Source organism: Amblyomma mixtum, chromosome 5, assembly GCF_055824585.1.
Source record: "Amblyomma mixtum isolate Tamu chromosome 5, ASM5582458v1, whole genome shotgun sequence".
NCBI classification, from domain to species: domain Eukaryota; kingdom Metazoa; phylum Arthropoda; class Arachnida; order Ixodida; family Ixodidae; genus Amblyomma; species Amblyomma mixtum.
In genome coordinates this window covers 30,683,847-30,703,318 of record NC_143016.1, presented here as the reverse complement: position 1 = coordinate 30,703,318, position 19,472 = coordinate 30,683,847, and the positions used below count along the sequence as shown (strand labels likewise).

The 19,472-nt window shown below is 44.7% G+C and overlaps 2 protein-coding genes across 2 annotated transcripts in view; one reads left to right on the top strand and one right to left on the bottom strand.

Annotated features, from left to right (window-relative positions):
* Nucleotides 1–3,715, top strand: part of LOC149341653 (lon protease homolog, mitochondrial-like) — a 32,510-nt gene extending 28,795 nt beyond the window's left edge. Inside the window, exon 21 of the mRNA XM_089543783.1 lies at nucleotides 3,411–3,715. Within this exon, the coding sequence (XP_089399909.1) occupies nucleotides 3,411–3,557 (147 nt within the window). The 3' untranslated portion in view covers nucleotides 3,558–3,715. The remainder of the gene's footprint in view (nucleotides 1–3,410) is intronic.
* A 2,713-nt stretch (nucleotides 3,716–6,428) lies between these two features.
* LOC149341652 (arrestin domain-containing protein 3-like) overlaps nucleotides 6,429–19,472 on the bottom strand; it is a 99,859-nt gene continuing 86,815 nt past the window's right edge. Inside the window, exons 2-8 of the mRNA XM_089543785.1 lie at nucleotides 14,536–14,608; nucleotides 13,568–13,715; nucleotides 12,284–12,386; nucleotides 10,809–11,065; nucleotides 9,873–10,062; nucleotides 9,343–9,488; nucleotides 6,429–7,372 (exon numbers count right to left, since the gene is read on the bottom strand). Of these exons, the coding sequence (XP_089399911.1) occupies nucleotides 7,316–7,372; nucleotides 9,343–9,488; nucleotides 9,873–10,062; nucleotides 10,809–11,065; nucleotides 12,284–12,386; nucleotides 13,568–13,715; nucleotides 14,536–14,608 (974 nt within the window). The 3' untranslated portion in view covers nucleotides 6,429–7,315. The remainder of the gene's footprint in view (nucleotides 7,373–9,342; nucleotides 9,489–9,872; nucleotides 10,063–10,808; nucleotides 11,066–12,283; nucleotides 12,387–13,567; nucleotides 13,716–14,535; nucleotides 14,609–19,472) is intronic.

The following is a 19,472-nucleotide window of genomic DNA, read 5'->3' as shown; positions in this document are numbered from 1 at the left end:
GCAAACAAGCGCTTCTTGGGATACTCCCCTGCATATTTGTTGTTAATTGCAACCTGCAGTGTGTGTGAGACCTGCGACCTCCACATTCTAGACAGCATAGTTTGCTTTCAACCCTCCCTGATTTTTCAAGGAAATTTATAGCTCTGTACTGTACTCTTAAGAGTCATTTTTCATATTTTTGTCAACGAAAACTGCTGGATCTTTGACCACCCTTTGAATTTGCAGATGAATGAAAAAAACTAGGTCTCATGAAAGTTCACTGAAAAAAATTTTTTGACTCTGCATTTTTTATGAACAGTGTTTAAGCATTGTTCTTTTGTAAAAGGCAGCAAGAACACGGATGCAGATGATTTTTTAAATGTATTTTTAGCTCACAGTCGTAATGCAAAATAAAAAAAAAATGTTTGCTTCTTTCATGGTCATTTTGAAAATTTCTGTAGTCTGTCTGGGACCTGTACCACTTTTTAAAATGTTTCAGAAAAAAAGTCCCGAAGTTGCGAAGAAGTGTATTTTGCCGCTTATTTCGCTGTAAATTTCACGTTGAAGTGGTCCAGGTGGAAATGTAATATGTGGCGCATCAGATTTGTAATGCTACTGGCATCTTGCTCAGCAATTTTTGTCGCAGGAAGTTTTGTTTTGGGTGAGAAATTTTTTAATTTGAGTGCCTTTATTGTTGCTCACTACTGTGTTGTGATTTATTATTCAGCAGATGTCCACACAGTTTTGTATTGAACAACAAATTTTCCTTAATTTTCTTACCTTTCTCCCTCTGGTATGCATCTGTACTGAGGAAGCCTTAGCTAAAGCAGTCGACTGCCCTCAAGGCTTACTGTGCCGCCATTCATGAGAGCAGCTGGCTTGAATGACAAACTTCGACTGTGCTCCTCACCCCTTCTTCCTTTCTCTTTTCAGTCCCCTCATCCCTCTTTCCCAGTGCAGGGTTGCCAACTGAAACACCCTTCTGGTTAACATCCCTGCCTTCCTTCCTCCTCTTTATTTATCTCTCTCTCTCTCTCTCTCTCTTTGTCAGCCTTTGCAGAAACACTATCCGTAATATGGTAGCTAAGCCATAGCCTCCCATCTTTTTTCTATGGCCAGACATAGATGCTGAGATCAAAAGATGCCGACCATCGAGCCTAGTTCTGGTGCTCACTGCGATGAGGTGCTCCATACCAGACTGCTCGCCCCGTGCGTTGTGCTTGATTCCGTCGGCCGACGCCAGCTGTTCTGGGTTGTGTGCACTTTATTGAGACCAGAAGTAATAGCCTATTGCGCCGACATGAGATTGTGCACAAAGATGGTGCAGGTGCCTGTGAAGAAACACATTTCGCTGGTGGGCAGTGTTCAGGAAAAAAGAAAATAAATAAAATGACGGAAGCTGTGGACATTTGTGGCTGTAAAGGAGTGAATGGGAAGCATCATGCAATGGGAAGCGGAAAAAAATCATCTGGCCGGGAAGCAAAGTGACCCGAGTGCAACTCTGGACACCATTCATGGTCTTCTTCATACCTTAGGGGAATTAATGAGAGATGCACGCCCAGATGGCTCGATCCGATTCCTTGGAGGGAGGGGTAGAGGACGGTTTGATTAAGAGAAGCTGTTTTTAAGGGACTAGCTTGACACGAACACAGCTCACCAGCATCTTTGTTTCCATTCTGAAGGGTATACAAACATCGATCCAAAAGGAAAGAAGTTTAGTCAGAATATTCTCAGCGCATCCTTGTAGGTTGCATAAAGGCACTTAGATGGCATGCAGGAGGGACCGAATCAATATGGTCAGAAATGAACTCAGAAGACCTGAAGAAAGGAACCATTAATTCTTACTGTGGCACAGCATCACACAGAGGTGAAAGGGAAATAATTTAATGTTTGATACTTGCTAGTATGCTCAGATCGAGCTAGCTTCAGCACCTTTCAGGAAATTGGGTTTAGGTCACCAGGTCACTTGTGTTGGTCACCTTCACTTCAAGTTGTTTCGATGATTGGATGGGAAAGATCCGCTGAAGGCAACTCTAAGGAGCCCTTGGTAATGCTCCAGTATGTTTTGGTATATCATGCTACAGCATTCTGCAGGATGCTTCAAATTTCACTCGTGCGCCATAAAACCCAACGCAGTGCAACACAACATGCTTCAGATTTGTCTTTTCTCTAGGATGATTTCAGTGCACTCCATCAATAGTTCAGGCAGCAGAGGACCAAGAGAGGGAAAAGCAGAGGGGAAAGGAGAATTTTGAACTTGCCCTTTAATTAATCAGCAGTGGAGTAGGAAGATGCAATCGCTGGTTGTAAGAGCATGGACAGGGACTGAGAAAACGACCGGGCTCCATCCATGTTCTCTTTTGCTAGCAATTATGTCCTCCTATTCGAAACACTGTCTATCTCTCTATAAGTTGCTCTTTAGGCTTTTTTTTTTTGCTTGCTCTTCTACACGTTTTGCATTAAACGTTGTAAAAAGCATCACCTGACTAAGGTATCTGCCACAAGTCTACTCTCCTGAAAGGTACTGAAACCCTGGGCATGCTATAAAATTATGAAACCAAATTATTTCTCATTGACATTTGTGTAATGATGTGTCCACCGTAATGTGTATATATGAATCAGAATTAAGAACCTCTTTCTTCTAGTCCTTTCAGACCATTTAAGATCAAATTTATGCGTTCATTACTACACATTTGCCTAATGGGGAATGCGTGGTGCTTAACGCCGAAGAGAATTTCCTGATCCAATTTCTTCACTTACGAGCTGATGCATGTGCAATCCTTAAAATGGCAAGGAACCTGGCGGTGAGTTGTGTGTCGCATCAAGCCACTCCCGCCAAAACAGCCAACCACACCCCTTCCACCCCTACCAGATGTTAATTGAGAACCATCTGCTTGTGCTTTCTTCATTTTACCTTTGATACTGTAGAGACCATGACTGGTGCCTCACAAAAAGTTGCACAGAGGTCATTTTGTGCTCTGCTGAGCGGTTGTTTCCCCGCATCAGCATACATGGTGCACTTCCCACATGTGCTCATAGGTTGCGGAACATGTTTTACAGCTGCCTTCATTTTACTGTTTTTTTCCTGCACTGTCCACCAGCGAAGCACACTAACGAAGCCTTTCACTAAATCTTTTTTTTCCAGTTAACTTCCTTATAGCGGAGCACACGTGCCACCCTTTTATGCTGGTTTCTTTCTATGTACATCACACAAAGTGGTTCTGTGGTGTAAGCACCCTTCATGGTTATGGAGCAATAAGGTTCGGAGGAGGTGTTGGAACGGCCACACCGGAGCTAGAGCTAATCTCTTGGAGGCTGTAGCTGAGCTCGTGGCACACCGTCAGGTTCATTTCAGCAGCTGCCATGCAGGTGCTTGGCCATGCCAGTTGCCCACTAACCTTTGTTCTCACCTCTTTTCTTTATACGCAAAGGCCAAGAGAGTTGGAGTCACCTGCCTCATTCTCCCTGAAGAGAACAAAAAGGATTTTGCCGAGTTGCAGGACTACATTACAGAGGGCCTGGAAGTCCACTTTGTTGACCACTACTCTAAGGTGTTCGACTTTGTACTGAAAGGCTGAGAAGTTTATTGAATGTGTACAATTGTTTAGTTCTGGTCAGTTTGCTTAAATGCAGAATTAAAATCACCCTTTACATTTATATTATGCATTTTCATTGTAGATTTGCAGGTTGTCCAGAGCTGGATAGCAAATAAATGGTCTTAATTATTAATTGCTCATCACCGTTCTTCAGTCCATGAAAATATAACCAGGTTGGTCTTTTTCGCGTGTACACTCAGACATCTTTTGAAAGTGTTTGACGGTCATTTATTAGTTGTCTTGAAATTTTTTGTAGAGCATTGGCATGCATGCAGCTACAAAGCTGTCTAGTTATGTAAATGTAACAAACTTTGTTCCACTTATGCATAAAGCTGGCTGTTATGGCAAGAAACAGCAAACAGCTGGGGTCACATGGTTCACAGAACATTAGAGCCGGATGAAGACGCTTCCATGCTATTGCGAACATACTCTGCAGAAAGCACAGGAACAGTACAGGAGACAGGTATATGTACACAATAACAAAGCGAGTGTTCGGTGTGGTATTTATGAGACAGTCCACACTACCACAACAACATTTATGTGCCACCCTTTCATGCTGGTTCCTCAACACAGCCATTCTCTGAAGGCAGGTTTAGGATGCAGGATTGCTTTCCCAACATGTCATATCTGTTCCTCGTTAACCCTGCCAAGCTCCTAGGCACACTGCAGCAGATGATGCATAACTAAGTAGGAGTTGTCACAGCAAATGGTCACAGGAAAAGGTTGTACAGTCAGTCTCTACTTGCTGCATGGTTGAAGCTTTAATAACAGAATAACTTACAAAATTCCAAATACAGTCAAACCCACTTTTAACAATACTAAAGTGCCATGGAAATACCATTTAACGTTATAACCTGACACGACTGTGCTGGCAGTTCAAATTGTCCAGATTTCCTATTTAATGTACGTCGAATTACGAGTTTTCTTGCAAAGGTTCCTGTTTGTTGCTGTCCGCGCCGGTGACAGCTGCCATGATTGCATCATCGGTGAGGTCTTCATTTGTCATGACTGCATTGTCAGCGTGCAAGAATTCTTCGACTCGACACGCTGTAATCATCACCGTTCATCGATTACCAAAGCATCGTTGCACTGTTATCACTGCACCGGCAAGAGTTTCACACGCCTCCGTGTCACTGGCATCAAGCCCGCTTTCCAGGAGCAATTCTTACGGGAAATCCAAGGACCTTGCTGAACCAAGGTACAATGACAGCTGACAAGAGAAAAGCCACGCTGACAGTGCGCACGCACCGCACTGACTGATTGGGAGTACGCATGGCATGCGTGGCCAATGCAGCAACGCAACAGCTCGCCTTTGCAGCTCGCCCTTGGGGCATGTGAAATCTGCGAAGCGGGTGTCGTGGCCAAGTTGGCGAAGAACAGGGGAAGATGGGACAACGCACGCGCTGTTGGGGCCAGACGTAGCGCAGGATGCAAAACAAAGGAAAACATGCCGGCACGTTTTCTTTCTGCAGGTGGCACACCCCTCAGAAACATTACAATAAACTGCTCCACCAAGACTCTCTCTACCATGCTCTCTGCTTTCTTCTCTGCATGGGCCTTTTGCACAGGGGAATGAATCTGCCATTTCTCCTCGCTGCGTCGCCGCGACAACCAAGCATCCTCAGCGCACCCGGTGGCGGTTGTCTCCGAGTGCGCGGTCACAGGTTCTTTCGCTTTCGCAGTGTTGCTACTCCGGCTCGGTTAGTCAGTTGACTCGACACGCGCGCTTTTGTGTTGTAAGCATGGTTTTGCTGGTGCGGTTGTAGCGTTTCCATATTTTTGTTTCTTTTATGGTTGCCACTCAATGACCGTATTTAATTTTTATAACCGATAACATGCTGTGACAGCATCGCTATAAGCGGTTTATTTTATCATAGAACACATGGTAAAACTGACGATGCCGCGACTACCCACTGTTATATCCGATACATTGTTATAACCGGTATTGTTAGAAGTGGGTTTGACTGTAAACCCTAAGGTTTGCTTTAGTGACACACACCTCTACAGCAATTTTAACATTCTACTCAATCGCTTCATATGAATAAAACTTGTGGAGTGTCACAACCAACAACTAGTGATACCATCTCTGAAACATGTTATCATTCCTGTAGTTTTCCTTTTATTCTATTGCCCAGAAAGATATGGGCAAAAGCTTGAAAGTGGTCTAGCTTGCTCCCATTGCACCGGGGTGCACCTCAGCGACAGTGAACATACATACCATGGTATGTGACAGTGAGATATGGCGTTCATATTGAGGACAGTTTCAATCTTGCACACTTCTTTTCTTTTGAAGCTCACAAAAATTTATTGTGATATTTAATAAAGCATTATGATATTTTGCTGCTCTGAATTTTTAACAAAATGGCTAATGGTTTTTATTACTTTTCAGGCATGGTGTAACACCTCAAAGTAAAAGCCTAAATATACGTAGGGAATGATAGTTTAGTTATTGCAAAGTTATGTTCAGGTGTGGCTATCTTTCATGTAAACATAATCATGAATTCCCTGAATGTTCATATTTTTGTTTTTGGTAAGGTACACAACAAGCCAAGTTATAACTCTCAGGTCCTCATGAAGCCATTACAAATGAGAAAAGTGCATTGAATAGTCTGCCTTTTAAAGCAAGATCATCATCATCATCTGCTTGACTACACCTACTGCAGGAGAAAGTAATTACAGAGCACGCTGTAATGCATAATTCACAGTGCAAGAAGCTGTGAAATATGTAATCATTATTTAGCATGGCAGCAAACAAAGCTCTAGTCAAAGGGCATCTTTTTATGTACAGAAACACTAGACTCCTACAAAATAGCTGTTAGCTAAACATTAGGGAGTTCACTTGCAGAAGCTGCGTAGGCTGAAGCAATTATTTTGTCTTCAATTAAAGATGCACTCATTGTCAATGCAGTCAATTATCATTTACAACAAAAGCAAGAGTGAAAAAAATTGCTGGTCCACTATACCACATCCAAGCATGCTTCATAAAGTCGAGTTTACACCGCATTGAAGCCGTTGAACTTTCTGGTTCTGACGAACCATTACACAAACCAGCAAACATTACTGACAGGACAAAGGACAGAACACCCATAAAACAGAGGAATTAAAGCGCTTGCCATTTCCGTACTGCACAGGATGGAAGCCACCATTTTGTGCAGTGGAACATGTGTCACTGTTTTGTCCTGTGAGCAGGCAGCAGCCTGTGGAAGTATACTTGCCGATGGTGCCCTGCACCAGCCAATCCGTTGACAGGGCTTGTTGTGAGCAGTTGCCCTGGTTTTACACTTTCACGCTGAACACCCTGTTGGCATAGTCATTACGAATCCCATTCATAAAAGATTCAGATGTTCGGCAACACACGACATGCCACAGGCTAAATATAATGTCCTTGTGGCTTGCGCTGCAATCGAACCCATGGCAGACCAGGCACATCAGCTCTTGGTAACGCTGGCAGTGCTGCAAAAGAGTGGCACCTGTTTGAGGGCTACGCGCATCTATGGTGATGTACTTTGCATTTTCCACTGGCACCGTCCACAACTGTCTTTTCGGCTGGGAGTGCAGTAACGGAAAACGATGAGGGCCAGAGCAGGCGCACGAGATGAGAACATGAAGCTGTAGCACTGCTGAATCGAGGCGCTGCGCTCTCCTCTGCCCGTTTGCCACTCTGCTTGGTCATCTAGCACGGCACGCACAGAAATGTCTCACACAGTCTGCACTCGAAGCATGTTTGCCGAGGACAGGCCTCAGTTGGAACCACCGGATGCTGCTCCCTCTGCCTGAGGCGATGGGTGTGGGTCCACCTGCAGAAGAGCCATCCAGGATGGTGAAAACATGAAAGAAGGCCTAAATTCTTCTTGTAATTTTCAAGGCAGGTTGCATTCTCTTAACTGGGCTATAAAATAAGAATTACGAGAAACAAGATTGGGAGGTGGTGAGTTACCATGCATGCTTCAGGTGCTTGCCATAGCCATTGTCAAAAAAGGAAAACAAAATGTCAATGCAACATGAGGCTTAGTCATCATTTTTCAAATAATATTGTTTGCAAGGCTTTCAGTTCTGCACATACACAAAGGCTGCTTGAAGATTAAGGAGCTATTAAGGTGTCTAACCGGCACACAGACATGCTACTTATGTCAATTATATTTAATTTTGTACCTTTTAAGTCGAAAAGCTCTATGTAGAAAACTTTTCTATTTACGTTTTATTAAATAAACTGTTATGACGATTTGAATGCAGAATAACCTGTATAGCCTAGAAATCCTGTTAGTTATCCCTCTTTGATACCTCGCCTTTTTCTAGTCCTTTGGCTTGACACAATTGGCTTTACTGAGCTTTCACGTTCACATGCACTTTTTTAATCGGCTATGAAGATGTGCATGATAGAGTGAGGCCAGTGGTTGGAATTTACGTCTGAAACGGACAAGAAAGGTCACTCTGTGGGCAAAATACCTTTGTCATCACAAATACATGTGCTCATTGCTGCCGCCGCACACAATATATGCGCTGTTAGGGCTACAGCTATAGTACGAAGCACTCTTCAGTAACGGAAGAAAGTGCACCAAGCTTCTTAAGTGACGACTTGGAACACTTTTAAAAGCAGATAATGAACTGAGAGCAATGAAATGAAGCTTCTTGTCACCCCTATCTCTTTCCATAAATCAATCACTAATTTAAGCCTCCTTGCAGTTGCTCCCACACTTCACTAGATGTATAATACAAAGCAGTTAGTAAAAAGCTTTAGCATGCTACCACCAGGGAGTCATGCACATGCAGTAGGTATCTGCAGAAAGCACAGGCAGGCAGGATCCTGGACTGTGTCTCATTAAGGGTTGTGGGAAGCAGGCAAACAAGTGGAAGCAAGAAGAAGCGTAGTGCGGTACCTTTTTTTTACTCAAGTAGTGTGTACTGTCGTGCACGAAGCGGACATACAACACGCAACACAGTGGATAGCTAGTGGCCTGGCCTCACCTACATGGTGTGGGGTGTAGGGTCACAGAGCGAGGTAACAATGGCATTAAGAGCAAGCACTGCAATTGTAGATTCTTAAAAAAAAAAAAAGAATGTGCACAAGACAGCCTTCCACAGCACATTAGCTATACAAGCTTTTCTGGTCTTAAGGATGCCTATTTAAGTGTCCAGCCATGACCTCTGGCCATCAAAGCAATAAAGCGATGAAGTTCAGCAGTATATTGATTATTCGTTAACAGTATAAGTAATAAAAAGTGGTGCCCGTGGTGCCCGGAAAATAAGCATGTGCATTGTGCTAGGGGACAGCAGATGCTTTCAGCATGTTTTCAAAATTGGAAAAAAAGAGGCAGAGGGTCAGAAAGCATACGTCTGAAGGTAACAAAGGTATATTCTGTGAGAACGGCAACTTTGTCTACAGCAGTAGCTTAATCAACAGTTTATCAATTTAACATGCAAGTGCCAACCAAGTGTGAGTACATATAACAGAACTGTCAGAAATTATCATTGGAGGGCCTCTTTAAAAGCATCAGCGCTATCAAATCACAACCAGTAAAGCAGCATTTTTGAGGAGTTGTTGGTAAAAGATGAATAGTTATAGAGTTAAGAATTGTCTCTTTATTAATCGGTTACAAATGCGCTACAGATTAGCTGGAAAATCAGTTGAAAAATCCTCATATCAGTGCCTAATGTGACTAAGAAACTATTGCGTCACAACACTTTCAATCCAATATTCCAAAGCCTCATTATCATTCAAAAAGGCCTGAAAACAGGCCCTTTAGGAACATTTTTGATGTGGCCATACCTCGGAATATGCAGGAGGCGGATGGTACAGGTAGTCTTGTACATAAGCATACATAGGGGTAAACCGTGTGTCTCCGAGTATCTCGCCATCTTCATCATCACCAATGTCCACTGAACCTTCTATACACTCAGCATATGTCGGTGGAGCTGCAGCAAAAAAAAAAGTTGTTTTTTTTTTGTTAAACATAACATAATTTGTCCTACAAGGTGCAAGCACAATTACAGACGTAAACACCATACAGAATGGTCAAGCAGATGATAAGCAATGTGTTTAATGTGAACAACCACCTGTAAGCAGGCTGGAACTAAATACTAAAACATACTCCTATCTTTAGCTGCAAGCCTGTAGTACTCGTTCTATCAAAATGATTAAACATTGATGAAATATTCCAGTAGACAAAACGTCGCCAAAGCTATCGCACATCGCATAATCTGATCAACAGAAAACGGGTACAATAATTATGACAGATGCACTTTCTCTGGCAGTGACTTTTCCCTTAGCGGGCTCTAGAGGCCACAGAAGCTCCTCACGTTCAACAGGTAATGGGTCATCTGTGTCGGCTTCAGAGTACGGAGGAGCAGCTGGGTAGAAGTGGATCTGGGGCTGACTAGGCAGCCCCACTGTACGATAGTGTGGAGGCCGGGCTCTGAGGGGCACCGTTCCAATGACAATGGGCAGGTCCACAAACAGATTGTATGCTCCTGGAATCTGCAATGTGATCTGCAAGAGAAAATTTCTTCAGTGGTTGTGCGAGAAGTCAATACAAAGAGTGCGAGCATTCTGTAATAGTCCTGGACAATACAACCATCTGTGACAGCTGCCACACTGTGTGTGCCTCTCCCACAGACTTCCTTTCTGTCTTCTGCCAGTTGCAGTCAGCCTATCCCCTCAAACTTTCCAATATCATCTGTTCACTTGACTCTCTGCCACCTGCTATGTTTATCTTCTCTTGAATGCACTCTTACTCTTAATCAGCTATCTGTCCCCCGCCTTACATGTCCTGCCCATGTCCATTTCCTCTCCTCAATTTCAGCTAGAGTATCACCAATTCTGGCTTGTTCCCTAATCCACTCTGCCTTCTTCCTCCCTGTCCTGAGCACAATTAATAGTTAATGATTTAAAGATTTACACATGTCTGAGTAATACTGTGGGCATGCCCTAGTGGAGATTAATAAAACCACTAGGGGTTGTATAATGAGCACCAAAATCTCAGCACACATGAACACTTTGAAAAATGAGGTGGACAGGCAATAGCCCTGCAATTCTGTACCTTCAAAAAAGTTGAGTTCACTTGAAACACTCTCGTCATGGCTTGCTCAGCACTATTATTTCATGTGCAGAGCTGCTATGAGGAGGGTGTGCATGCACAGCATTTATGTGAAATGAGACACCATTTATAGTTCTCAGGGTATGGCAACTGTTTATGGTATGGACTGTCACATCTACACATCCATATAGCTCCTCACCCGAACAGCATACTCGACATGGATCAGGCAACAGTTGGTGATGGATGGTGAGACGGCGGGGATCTTGAGCAGTTGGGCATCCCAATTGGCTGAGCGGCCAGGCTGGAGTGCCACACCAGTGACTGTGGTGAATTTGCAGTGGCGTGACCGGGACTTTCCACCAGCCAAGAACGTCTGTGTCTGGTGGAGTGTTGCGTGCGGAACCACTGTGCGCCCCGACAGGTTCTCGAAGTCAGCTGTGATGGCGATAGACTCACCTGCACATTATGTACTGCATTAGTGCTTGTGCCTTCCCATTCAGATATACTGACACATCAAGATAATGCCATCAAAGTTGCCTTCATTGAAAGACATAAGTAGAAATCAGTATTTGCACCATGAGTTGAAGGAAGTGCAGTTTTAACACTCAATACTTCAGTTGTAAGTGTGAATAGACACAGCTTCATGCATTTCCACAAGAAGGAGACATAATAATAGTTATTGTTATCAAGGATAAAAAGCCAGGGGACGCAAAGTTAGCACACAGCCTAAGGTTGAAACTAGTGCACCACACGAATGATATACGAGGTGGCTCACGTGCTACCAACACGAACTAAGTTCATTGTATGCAGAGTTTAAAAACAGCTAAAATTTTTTTAATAAATAGCTTAGTGAATGCAAAAATGAACTGAGGCAGGCCTTCCTTGTACATTTCCGTAGAATTGGACCTCTTTTTGACGATTCCTTCTTTTCAATAAGAAAGCGGGGCTGGGAGGTGGGTGAGAAGGTCAAAAGCACTTGAATCTTCAAGTGCATTCAGCACAATACTTTCAGAAGATGTGGGGTACAGCTAGTGTGATTAAACCAAATAAAACGCCTGCATTACAAAGTTCAGGCTGTGTTGGTGCAAACAGCAGTTTGCATCAATGTGCATGCCGCTGTGTATTGGAAATTTCTTGTTTTCAGTGTATGGAGTAAACATGAATGTGCAGCCTGAACACATGGACAGAGATGAAAGCCCTGTCTCATGCCATAGTAATAAAGCTCCAGTAGAACCCACTGACAACTCGAGCAATGCAAAATATTGCCAAAATGTTGCCTCAGTAGGTTTAAACGTTAGTCTGTAATATTGTCGAAACGTTGCCAGTGTCGCTTTTCTTGATCACCAGGTAATGAATTACACGCTATCTTTAGTATAACATTTTGGTCACATTGGTATGACATCTGATATCATATCAATGACATATGACATATTGACAAGAAGTGCACAAAAAGATTCAGCGGGGATGAGCGGAAATGCGAAAGCATTATTGGCTCCGTGTGCATAGTTTATGCATAATGTAATCAACCGAGTGCCATGTATAGATCTTTCTTTGTATACTTGAAATCTGAGTACTCTGTGCAGGGAAGGATGGACCTAAACAATTGCACTTCAGGAGTGCAGAAGCCCTGCCTTGTGCCATGCTTTGCAAGCTCAAAGAACAGGGGTGCTTTACCAGGGCAGTATCCCTTGCGGTCTGTCCTGGCATACAATGAGATGGGTCCAGATGTGCAGCACCAGCAGCACAGCGTCTTCTCCACACTGCTCTCCACCGCCGTCTGAAGCACAGAAACAGGCACACAGGTCCCCCATACAATGTACAGTGTAACAATTATGAAGACAAGGTACAATTTATAATGCCTGGAGTGCACAGAAGCAGGCAGATGTAAAAGATGCCCTTTTAAGAAGCTTGGTGTGTTGTCCAGTGTTTAAGCCAGAAAAAAATGCTTCTGGGAGTTGTCTGGCAGACATATAAGGAAATTTTTGCTGCTGGTATATATTGGTACATCAAATAAGGAAGGCTTTTATCACCTCGCCGTAGGCAAAGACTATATTTTTTGTTCTTTGTTTTGCTGTCATGCAGATCAAAATAAATAAGAGATATTAATAAGCAATTGCAGCGAGATAGCGTCAATGCGCACTCATGTAAACGATGCCATGACGCGCTTATGTCGCATACACGTAAATGCCGCTTGTGAGTCTCCCCATTTGCTCTATTCTTTGTTCACCGCGGCTCCTTCCGCTGGACTGGTTTCCTTTCTCTCTCGTTTCCCTTTCCTGCGCCTTCTCTCTCACGGCGCGGATGAAGGGAGAGGGATATCGGTCGGTTAGCACGATGGCAGCGCCGGCGCGTCTTCTCGGTCAACTACAAATTTTTCGGTCGGTATTCTGTTCGGCATCCCAAGCGCCGGGCTTTGCTCTGTTTTCTCGATATTCTTCGTTCCTTTCTCTTTCCGGGGCAGCTGTAGGCGTCGTAGTGGCGCTTGTTATTAACCCGGTCCCTTTATTTTTGTTCCATCGAGTATGTCTACGTGCTTCTACAGTGAATAACTATAATACAGTAGAATTTCGTTAATCTCAACTTGCTTATAACGAACTTCCGGTTTATTCGAAGTGACGCTTTGGTTCCGTGAATATCGGGTGTATTAAAAAGGCTCTCCCTAACTCCGCAAACTGGAACAAATTTTCGGTCCTCCTCGAGTTCGAACGACGAGATGACGACCGTAATAATATTATCAATAAAAAATATTTCTCTTTTAAGTAATTAACTCTCTCGGGCGTTCAATACACCCGCGACGACTTAAATATGATGAACTATGCAACCACCATAACTTGAAGTTATGCGTTACAGTTTCATGCCAGTACACCGTACTGCTCGCTTGTAGACATTGACAGTGCAGCAAGCGCTAGCGCGTTTCTCCTTTAGTGCAGCTCGAAAGCAGCGTTCGCTGGAACGTACCAGGTATTCGTTGCGATTTATGTCGATGGGGCTGATGACTGTGAAGGCCTTCTTCGTCTTGTGGTTGAAGGACCAGGGTTTCTCCACCTCGGCCTTGAGCCAGTAGCGGACGCTGCCGTACTTGCCCTCGAAAGAGGTGGTCACACCGCTGCACAGATTGAGGGACGGGATCGAGAAGCTCGCGCGCTCTTGCGGCATGCGTACGAAAGAGGCGGTCGCGATTTTCACTGCGCTTTCAAGAAAAGGACAGGGAGGCTTGAACGCGGTTGCATATCGTAACACACTCGGAAATACCCATGAAACAGCAATAACGAAAACCGCTAGCATCGCTAAAGTCTATTTCATACTTCACCGACACTTCACCATTATTTATTTATTTATTTATGTTTCTAAAAAAGCATTAATTCAGTTATTTTTTTTATTTCAGCCGCAATTAATGACCTGCTGGTCTTCCACTAACTGTTCAAAAGAGCGTAGGAGCATATCTTCACGTACTTAAACAAGACTGAAGCAAGCAAATAAGGCAGTAAACCTTATCGATGTAGCCAAACGTGGGGTTAGGCTCCTGATGGAAGTTCGAGAAACCAACAAGAAACTAACCTTTATCGCTATAGTACTCTTCTCCGACTGTAAGAATTCTGCTCGGTTTTTGTCACTCCCACTTTCTGTCGTTTAAGTTTACATGTAGTGGCCAAAATGCGCCTCGGCTAACTCCACCTCTTCCGACCCTTCAGCCGGAAAGGATCGAGCGTAAAGATCGGTAGAGGATTAAGGAGTCACTTCTAATGCTTACCCATCCACAGGCGGCCGGCCATTCGACGTTGCCAAGATAACCAAGCTAGCTTAAAGTCCGCTCCTGTATCGCTTCCTTGTAGTAGTATTAAATTTGTTGTGCCTCTCTATATTGTCTCTACGCTCTCAACGTGACCTGAAATCAACGCACTGGGAACATTTTAGACGCAACTCACGTTGCTGGAAGAACGAAGGTGAAGTTGAATTCATGATGGCCCTCGGTGAGTACGTCCCTGCCGTCTCCCGACTCTGTCAAGGAAAAGAAGAAGAGACAAAGATATCACGCTGTAGAACTGCCTGGGCAAAATAACATAAAGAACGCTCGTCACTCTGCCGCCTCCGCAATAATCATAGGGCAGCAAACCTCAAAGCTATGGGTGAGAAAAAGGGAATATGAACAGACAGCGAAAAACAATACTCCGCCGGGATTTTGAGCACACTGTATAGCAATCTATGACCACAAAGTACACCTCGCGAATAAAGATCAAAGTACGCGAAACCAATTATTTCGCGGCGATGTAGTGAAACTCGGCGGTTTACTTCAGTCGGCAAACGCGCGCTCTGCAAAGCTGTCTTCTCCTGATGATAACCTTGTTATGCGGCGAAAACAAGACCGAACCGAAAGCGCGGGCGGGGACGTTCATGATTATGCGCGTTAGGGAAGGAGGCGCTCAAATGCTCGAGTACAGTTGAAGCTCAATATTACAAAACCGGATTCAACCAATTTCTGGATATTACTGTACTGTTAGCAAAAAAACACCCAAAAGGGAGTAAATGGCTTGTCCTCTAATGCACACCCAAAAGGAGGTTCTTTTTACTCCATATGTATGGTGTTTTTTATTTACTCTCTTTTATAAGGGAGTTATTTTGGAGTGAAAAGGGAATAAATTTTTTACTACCCACAGAGATGGAGCCCAAAAATGGCGTCATGTTTATTTATCCTCATTCAGGCTCATTCTTACAGCAGTGACAGCGGCGGAAACGGGCAGTAGCTCTGCGGGCCGCCGGCAACTCAACTTGGGAAACTGCGCTGCCCTAATGTGACCCCGCGTCACGCATTCTTTCCGCCGTCTGCTAGCCCAGCGGCAGCGTACGCGGCAGGAGTCGTCTGCTTATCGTCTCCTTTTGCTGTACGAGCTCGTTTCGTTGGCCATGTTCGTAGATAAAGGGATGTAACATTATAATCAGTAGTTCAAAACTGAAAAGGAGACGCTGGGTAGTTTTCACGGTCATGCACACGCTATATTTGACTCAAAACCAGAGCAGAAAAGATGAAAATACACCTGATGGTAGTTTGAAATGGCAGCGTTCGCTTTCATATTCACTTCATTAAGGCTTGGATTTTAAACATGACTGAGGAAAAATGTGGCCTCATGAGCTCAATCAAGAGCTCGGCGTTGACACTATGTTCTATCACAGTTCCATGTTCATGCAACACACTGCGAGAACCACACTGAAAAAAGCCTGTGAGAATTAGGTCTAAGCGTGGGCTGTAACGGGGTGGCGACACAAAGGAAAGTCAGGTATCGTTAGAGCACTGGAGGCTTCATAGGAGCAATTCAATTATGTAACGCACTGTAGCGGAAAACGGCGACAAGTCGATATCTTGTACCGCGGCAGGCGCCCGTGAAGGAGCAGAAGTCAGCAGAGATCCAGCGACGATGGTAACCAAGCGGTCGTCACTCACCGCCATTATCCGACAACTGACCAGAAGCAGACGAGACGCTGGGCGGCGCGGCGGATTGCACAAAATGGTGTTTTTTTTACTCCATTTCGGCACTGGTGGAGTATTTGGCACAATTAACTCCCTTTCTAGACTGGAGTAAATGCTGTTAAATCCTCATTTTTACTCCATTATTCCCTCATGGGAGTAAAATGGAGGGCAATCCACCTTTTACTCCCCACTCATGGAGTAAATGTTTTCACAAATGGAGTAAAAAGGGTGGCCGCCACCTTTTTTACTCCCTTTTGGGTATATTTTGTTTACAGTGTAAGAGAAACTGTAGCATTTCCGAAAACACCTTGTAAAATAGTTATCTTAGCTAAATCGCTGGCTTGTTCGCCCCAGAATTTCGCACACAGGTGGCATTTGGCGGTGATTTTGTTTTATACTACGTTTGTGTAGGGTACTTGCGCGATTCGGGGAGACTTAATCGGAAGTCCGCATCGTCAGCAGCGAAGACGAACAACAACAAAAACTAAACTTTCGCAACAGCCGTACCAGCAGCGCCACCTCTCGCCCTGGGAGCGTTGGGGAGCACTTGTGTTGCGTCTCGACCACCGTGGTCTCGACCCATACTGCCAGACTGCAGCACTGCCGCCACTACAGTCCGGCCTTGCTAGCCATTGTCTGATTTATTTATTCTTCCGTCTTCGAGAGCTGGCGCTGCCAGTACAGCCGATGCGAAAGCCCCCTTTTTTTTGGTAGGCATCACCGCATGGGACGTGTAGTTGAGATTAATTCCCACCGACCGAAGCACGTACCCGGCCCAAACACAATATAAAACAAAAATTACCACCAAATTACACCCCTTGTACGAAATTTTATCGCGAACACGCCAGTGGTTTAGCCGAGAGAAGCATTTTCCGAGACGCTCTGAGCGACGCAACTGTCTGTATATTCTTAATTCTTTCTTTCTTTCTTTCTTTCTTTCTTTCTTTCTTTCTTTCTTTCTTTCTTTCTTTCTTTCTTTCTTTCTTTCTTTCTTTCTTTTGCCTTCTGCCGGTGCATTCGAAGGCTCTGCTAGCTTGTGCCCATTATGTTTTGCCATTCGTTCTTTTACAGGAAAAGGAAACACCACTCATTACAAATGTATGAAAGCACCGTTCACTCAGTTTCCTGCTGCAAGAATTTCTGGAACGCGATTTTTATCGGCGGAATTACGAACGCCTATATGCGTTACCCATGATTTTCTTCTCCTCGCGTCATTCCTACTGCACCGGAGGATACGCATCTACGCCTGCGCAAGGAGCGGCCCGCGACTTTGCGCCCAGTGAGACGCTGCCTTTTATAGTATATTTCATACATTTCCTCTCGCGCGCGCGCGCCTAAATGAATTGTTTATCACCGGTTAAGCCACAAGAGCTCCCGCGTTTTGTGAACCCATGTTATTTTTCGTTCTGCTCCTATTGGCGCCAGGCGTTCGTGATGCCGAATAGATCCCGCAAGTACCCGTCGCCTACCCACAGCGACGTGCAATATGTGGCGTTTAAGAAGCAAGTGTGGGGCGGGGTGAAAAAGCGCTGCAAATGACAATCTTCGGAGCAAGACCGCATGTCCACTATCAACTTGCGTGTAACAGCTATTATACTATGTTAGGCTCAGTGCTTCGTCAGCACTGATTATGTGATTGGCCGGGTATATTTACAGAGTAAAAAAAAAAGGGGGGGGGGGGGGGGGAACGCAAGCTCCGTCTTAAGGCCCGACAGCGCTAATGGCTAATTCCCATGCACCGTGTGTTTCACCTAAGATGTTCTGAAATTAAAAATAGGCTTTTTCGAGTTAGAAGAGAGCTTTTTTCGTCATAGCATTGTCAGCGGTGTAGCGCATCAAAATAGCGCCAAGACGTGCTAACTAGTAGGCTTGTTAACTAATACTGAGTAGTCAAATATTACTGTCAGTTTCCTTATTTCCTGAGAGGCCTAGTAATATCCATGCCAGCTTTTACAGTTTCGAAAAAGCAGTTACCCTAGGCGCTGTGGCCCAACGAATTTTGGCTATTTCGACGAGTTGCGTGCACCGAAGGCGTTGTTTTGCCTGCAAGCTTCTCCAAAGTGCACGTATTTTGCTGCAGTGTGGTCATAATTTGTTGGACCACAGCGCCGAGGGTAACTTCGTTTTCGAAATATATGTATATTGCTTACGGTGAGCTACAAGCCTCTCATTAAATAGGAGCCCAACAGTAATAGTTATAAACTTAACTATTCAGTACTAATTAACCAGCCTGCTAGTAAGCACGTCTTAGTTCTCTATTCTGATACGCTACACCGTTGAAAATGCTATGCCAAAAAAAAAAAAGCGGTCTCTAACTCAAAAAGCCTATTTTATAAAATTGCAGAACATCTTAGGTGAAACACCCGGTATGCGGAATTGGTAATTCTTTACTTTGCATTCATAGATACCTGAGAGTCTTCATACGCAGTGGTATAGAACAGTTGAGCGATGCGCCACTGCCCTGCGATGACAGGTGCCGTCACCGGTGAGGCTTGTTAGAGCCAAGTTGCTCTACCCGAACAACTTCTCGAGACCAATCATTAACTTAACTGCCACCCGCCACGGTGGTCAAGTTTCGATGACGTAACAAGGTCACGTGACCAAGATGTTCTCTGGGGATTTTTTCGTGAATTTTTCGCTCACAGCCAAAGACGCGACAACGACGACGCTTGGTTTTCTGTGACACGGGACCCTTCACGATATCGCGTTAAAATCATTCACGGCATAAAGAGGACCACATAACTGCTACTGACGTGCGTACTTTGCAGGCCGCGTAAGCCAGTTAACAGAAACTGCTCAACCACCGCACGTTATGTCAATGCACATGAGACACCGTTCGAAATAAATGCTCTGCACGAAAACTCAGTTGAAAGTGCCAAATATAAGCTGCAAGCATTTCACCCCCACCGTAGTGGCACGCAAGTACTGCGGCCGCAAGCATCGGCACATTCAGAGCGGTTCCGGCAGCTGTGGCTACCACTTCTGCTAAATCGCTGTCTTCACTTGTTGCAGGCATGTGATAAAAAGCGGTCGTCTGCAGCAGCCCGATCATCAGGAGCTATGCGCATGCGCATCGGACACCATCGCAACGGAAGGTGTCATTGTGCTGCGGCAGTTCAGCGACTGGGGGCGTCATCTTCGCCAATATAAAGGGACTGAGCGCCAGTCAAGGGACATTCAGAGCGGTTCCGGCAGCTGTGGCTACCACTTCTGCTAAATCGCTGTCTTCACTTGTTGCAGGCATGTGATAAAAAGCGGTCGTCTGCAGCAGCCCGATCATCAGGAGCTATGCGCATGCGCATCGGACACCATCGCAACGGAAGGTGTCATTGTGCTGCGGCAGTTCAGCGACTGGGGGCGTCATCTTCGCCAATATAAAGGGACTGAGCGCCAGTCAAG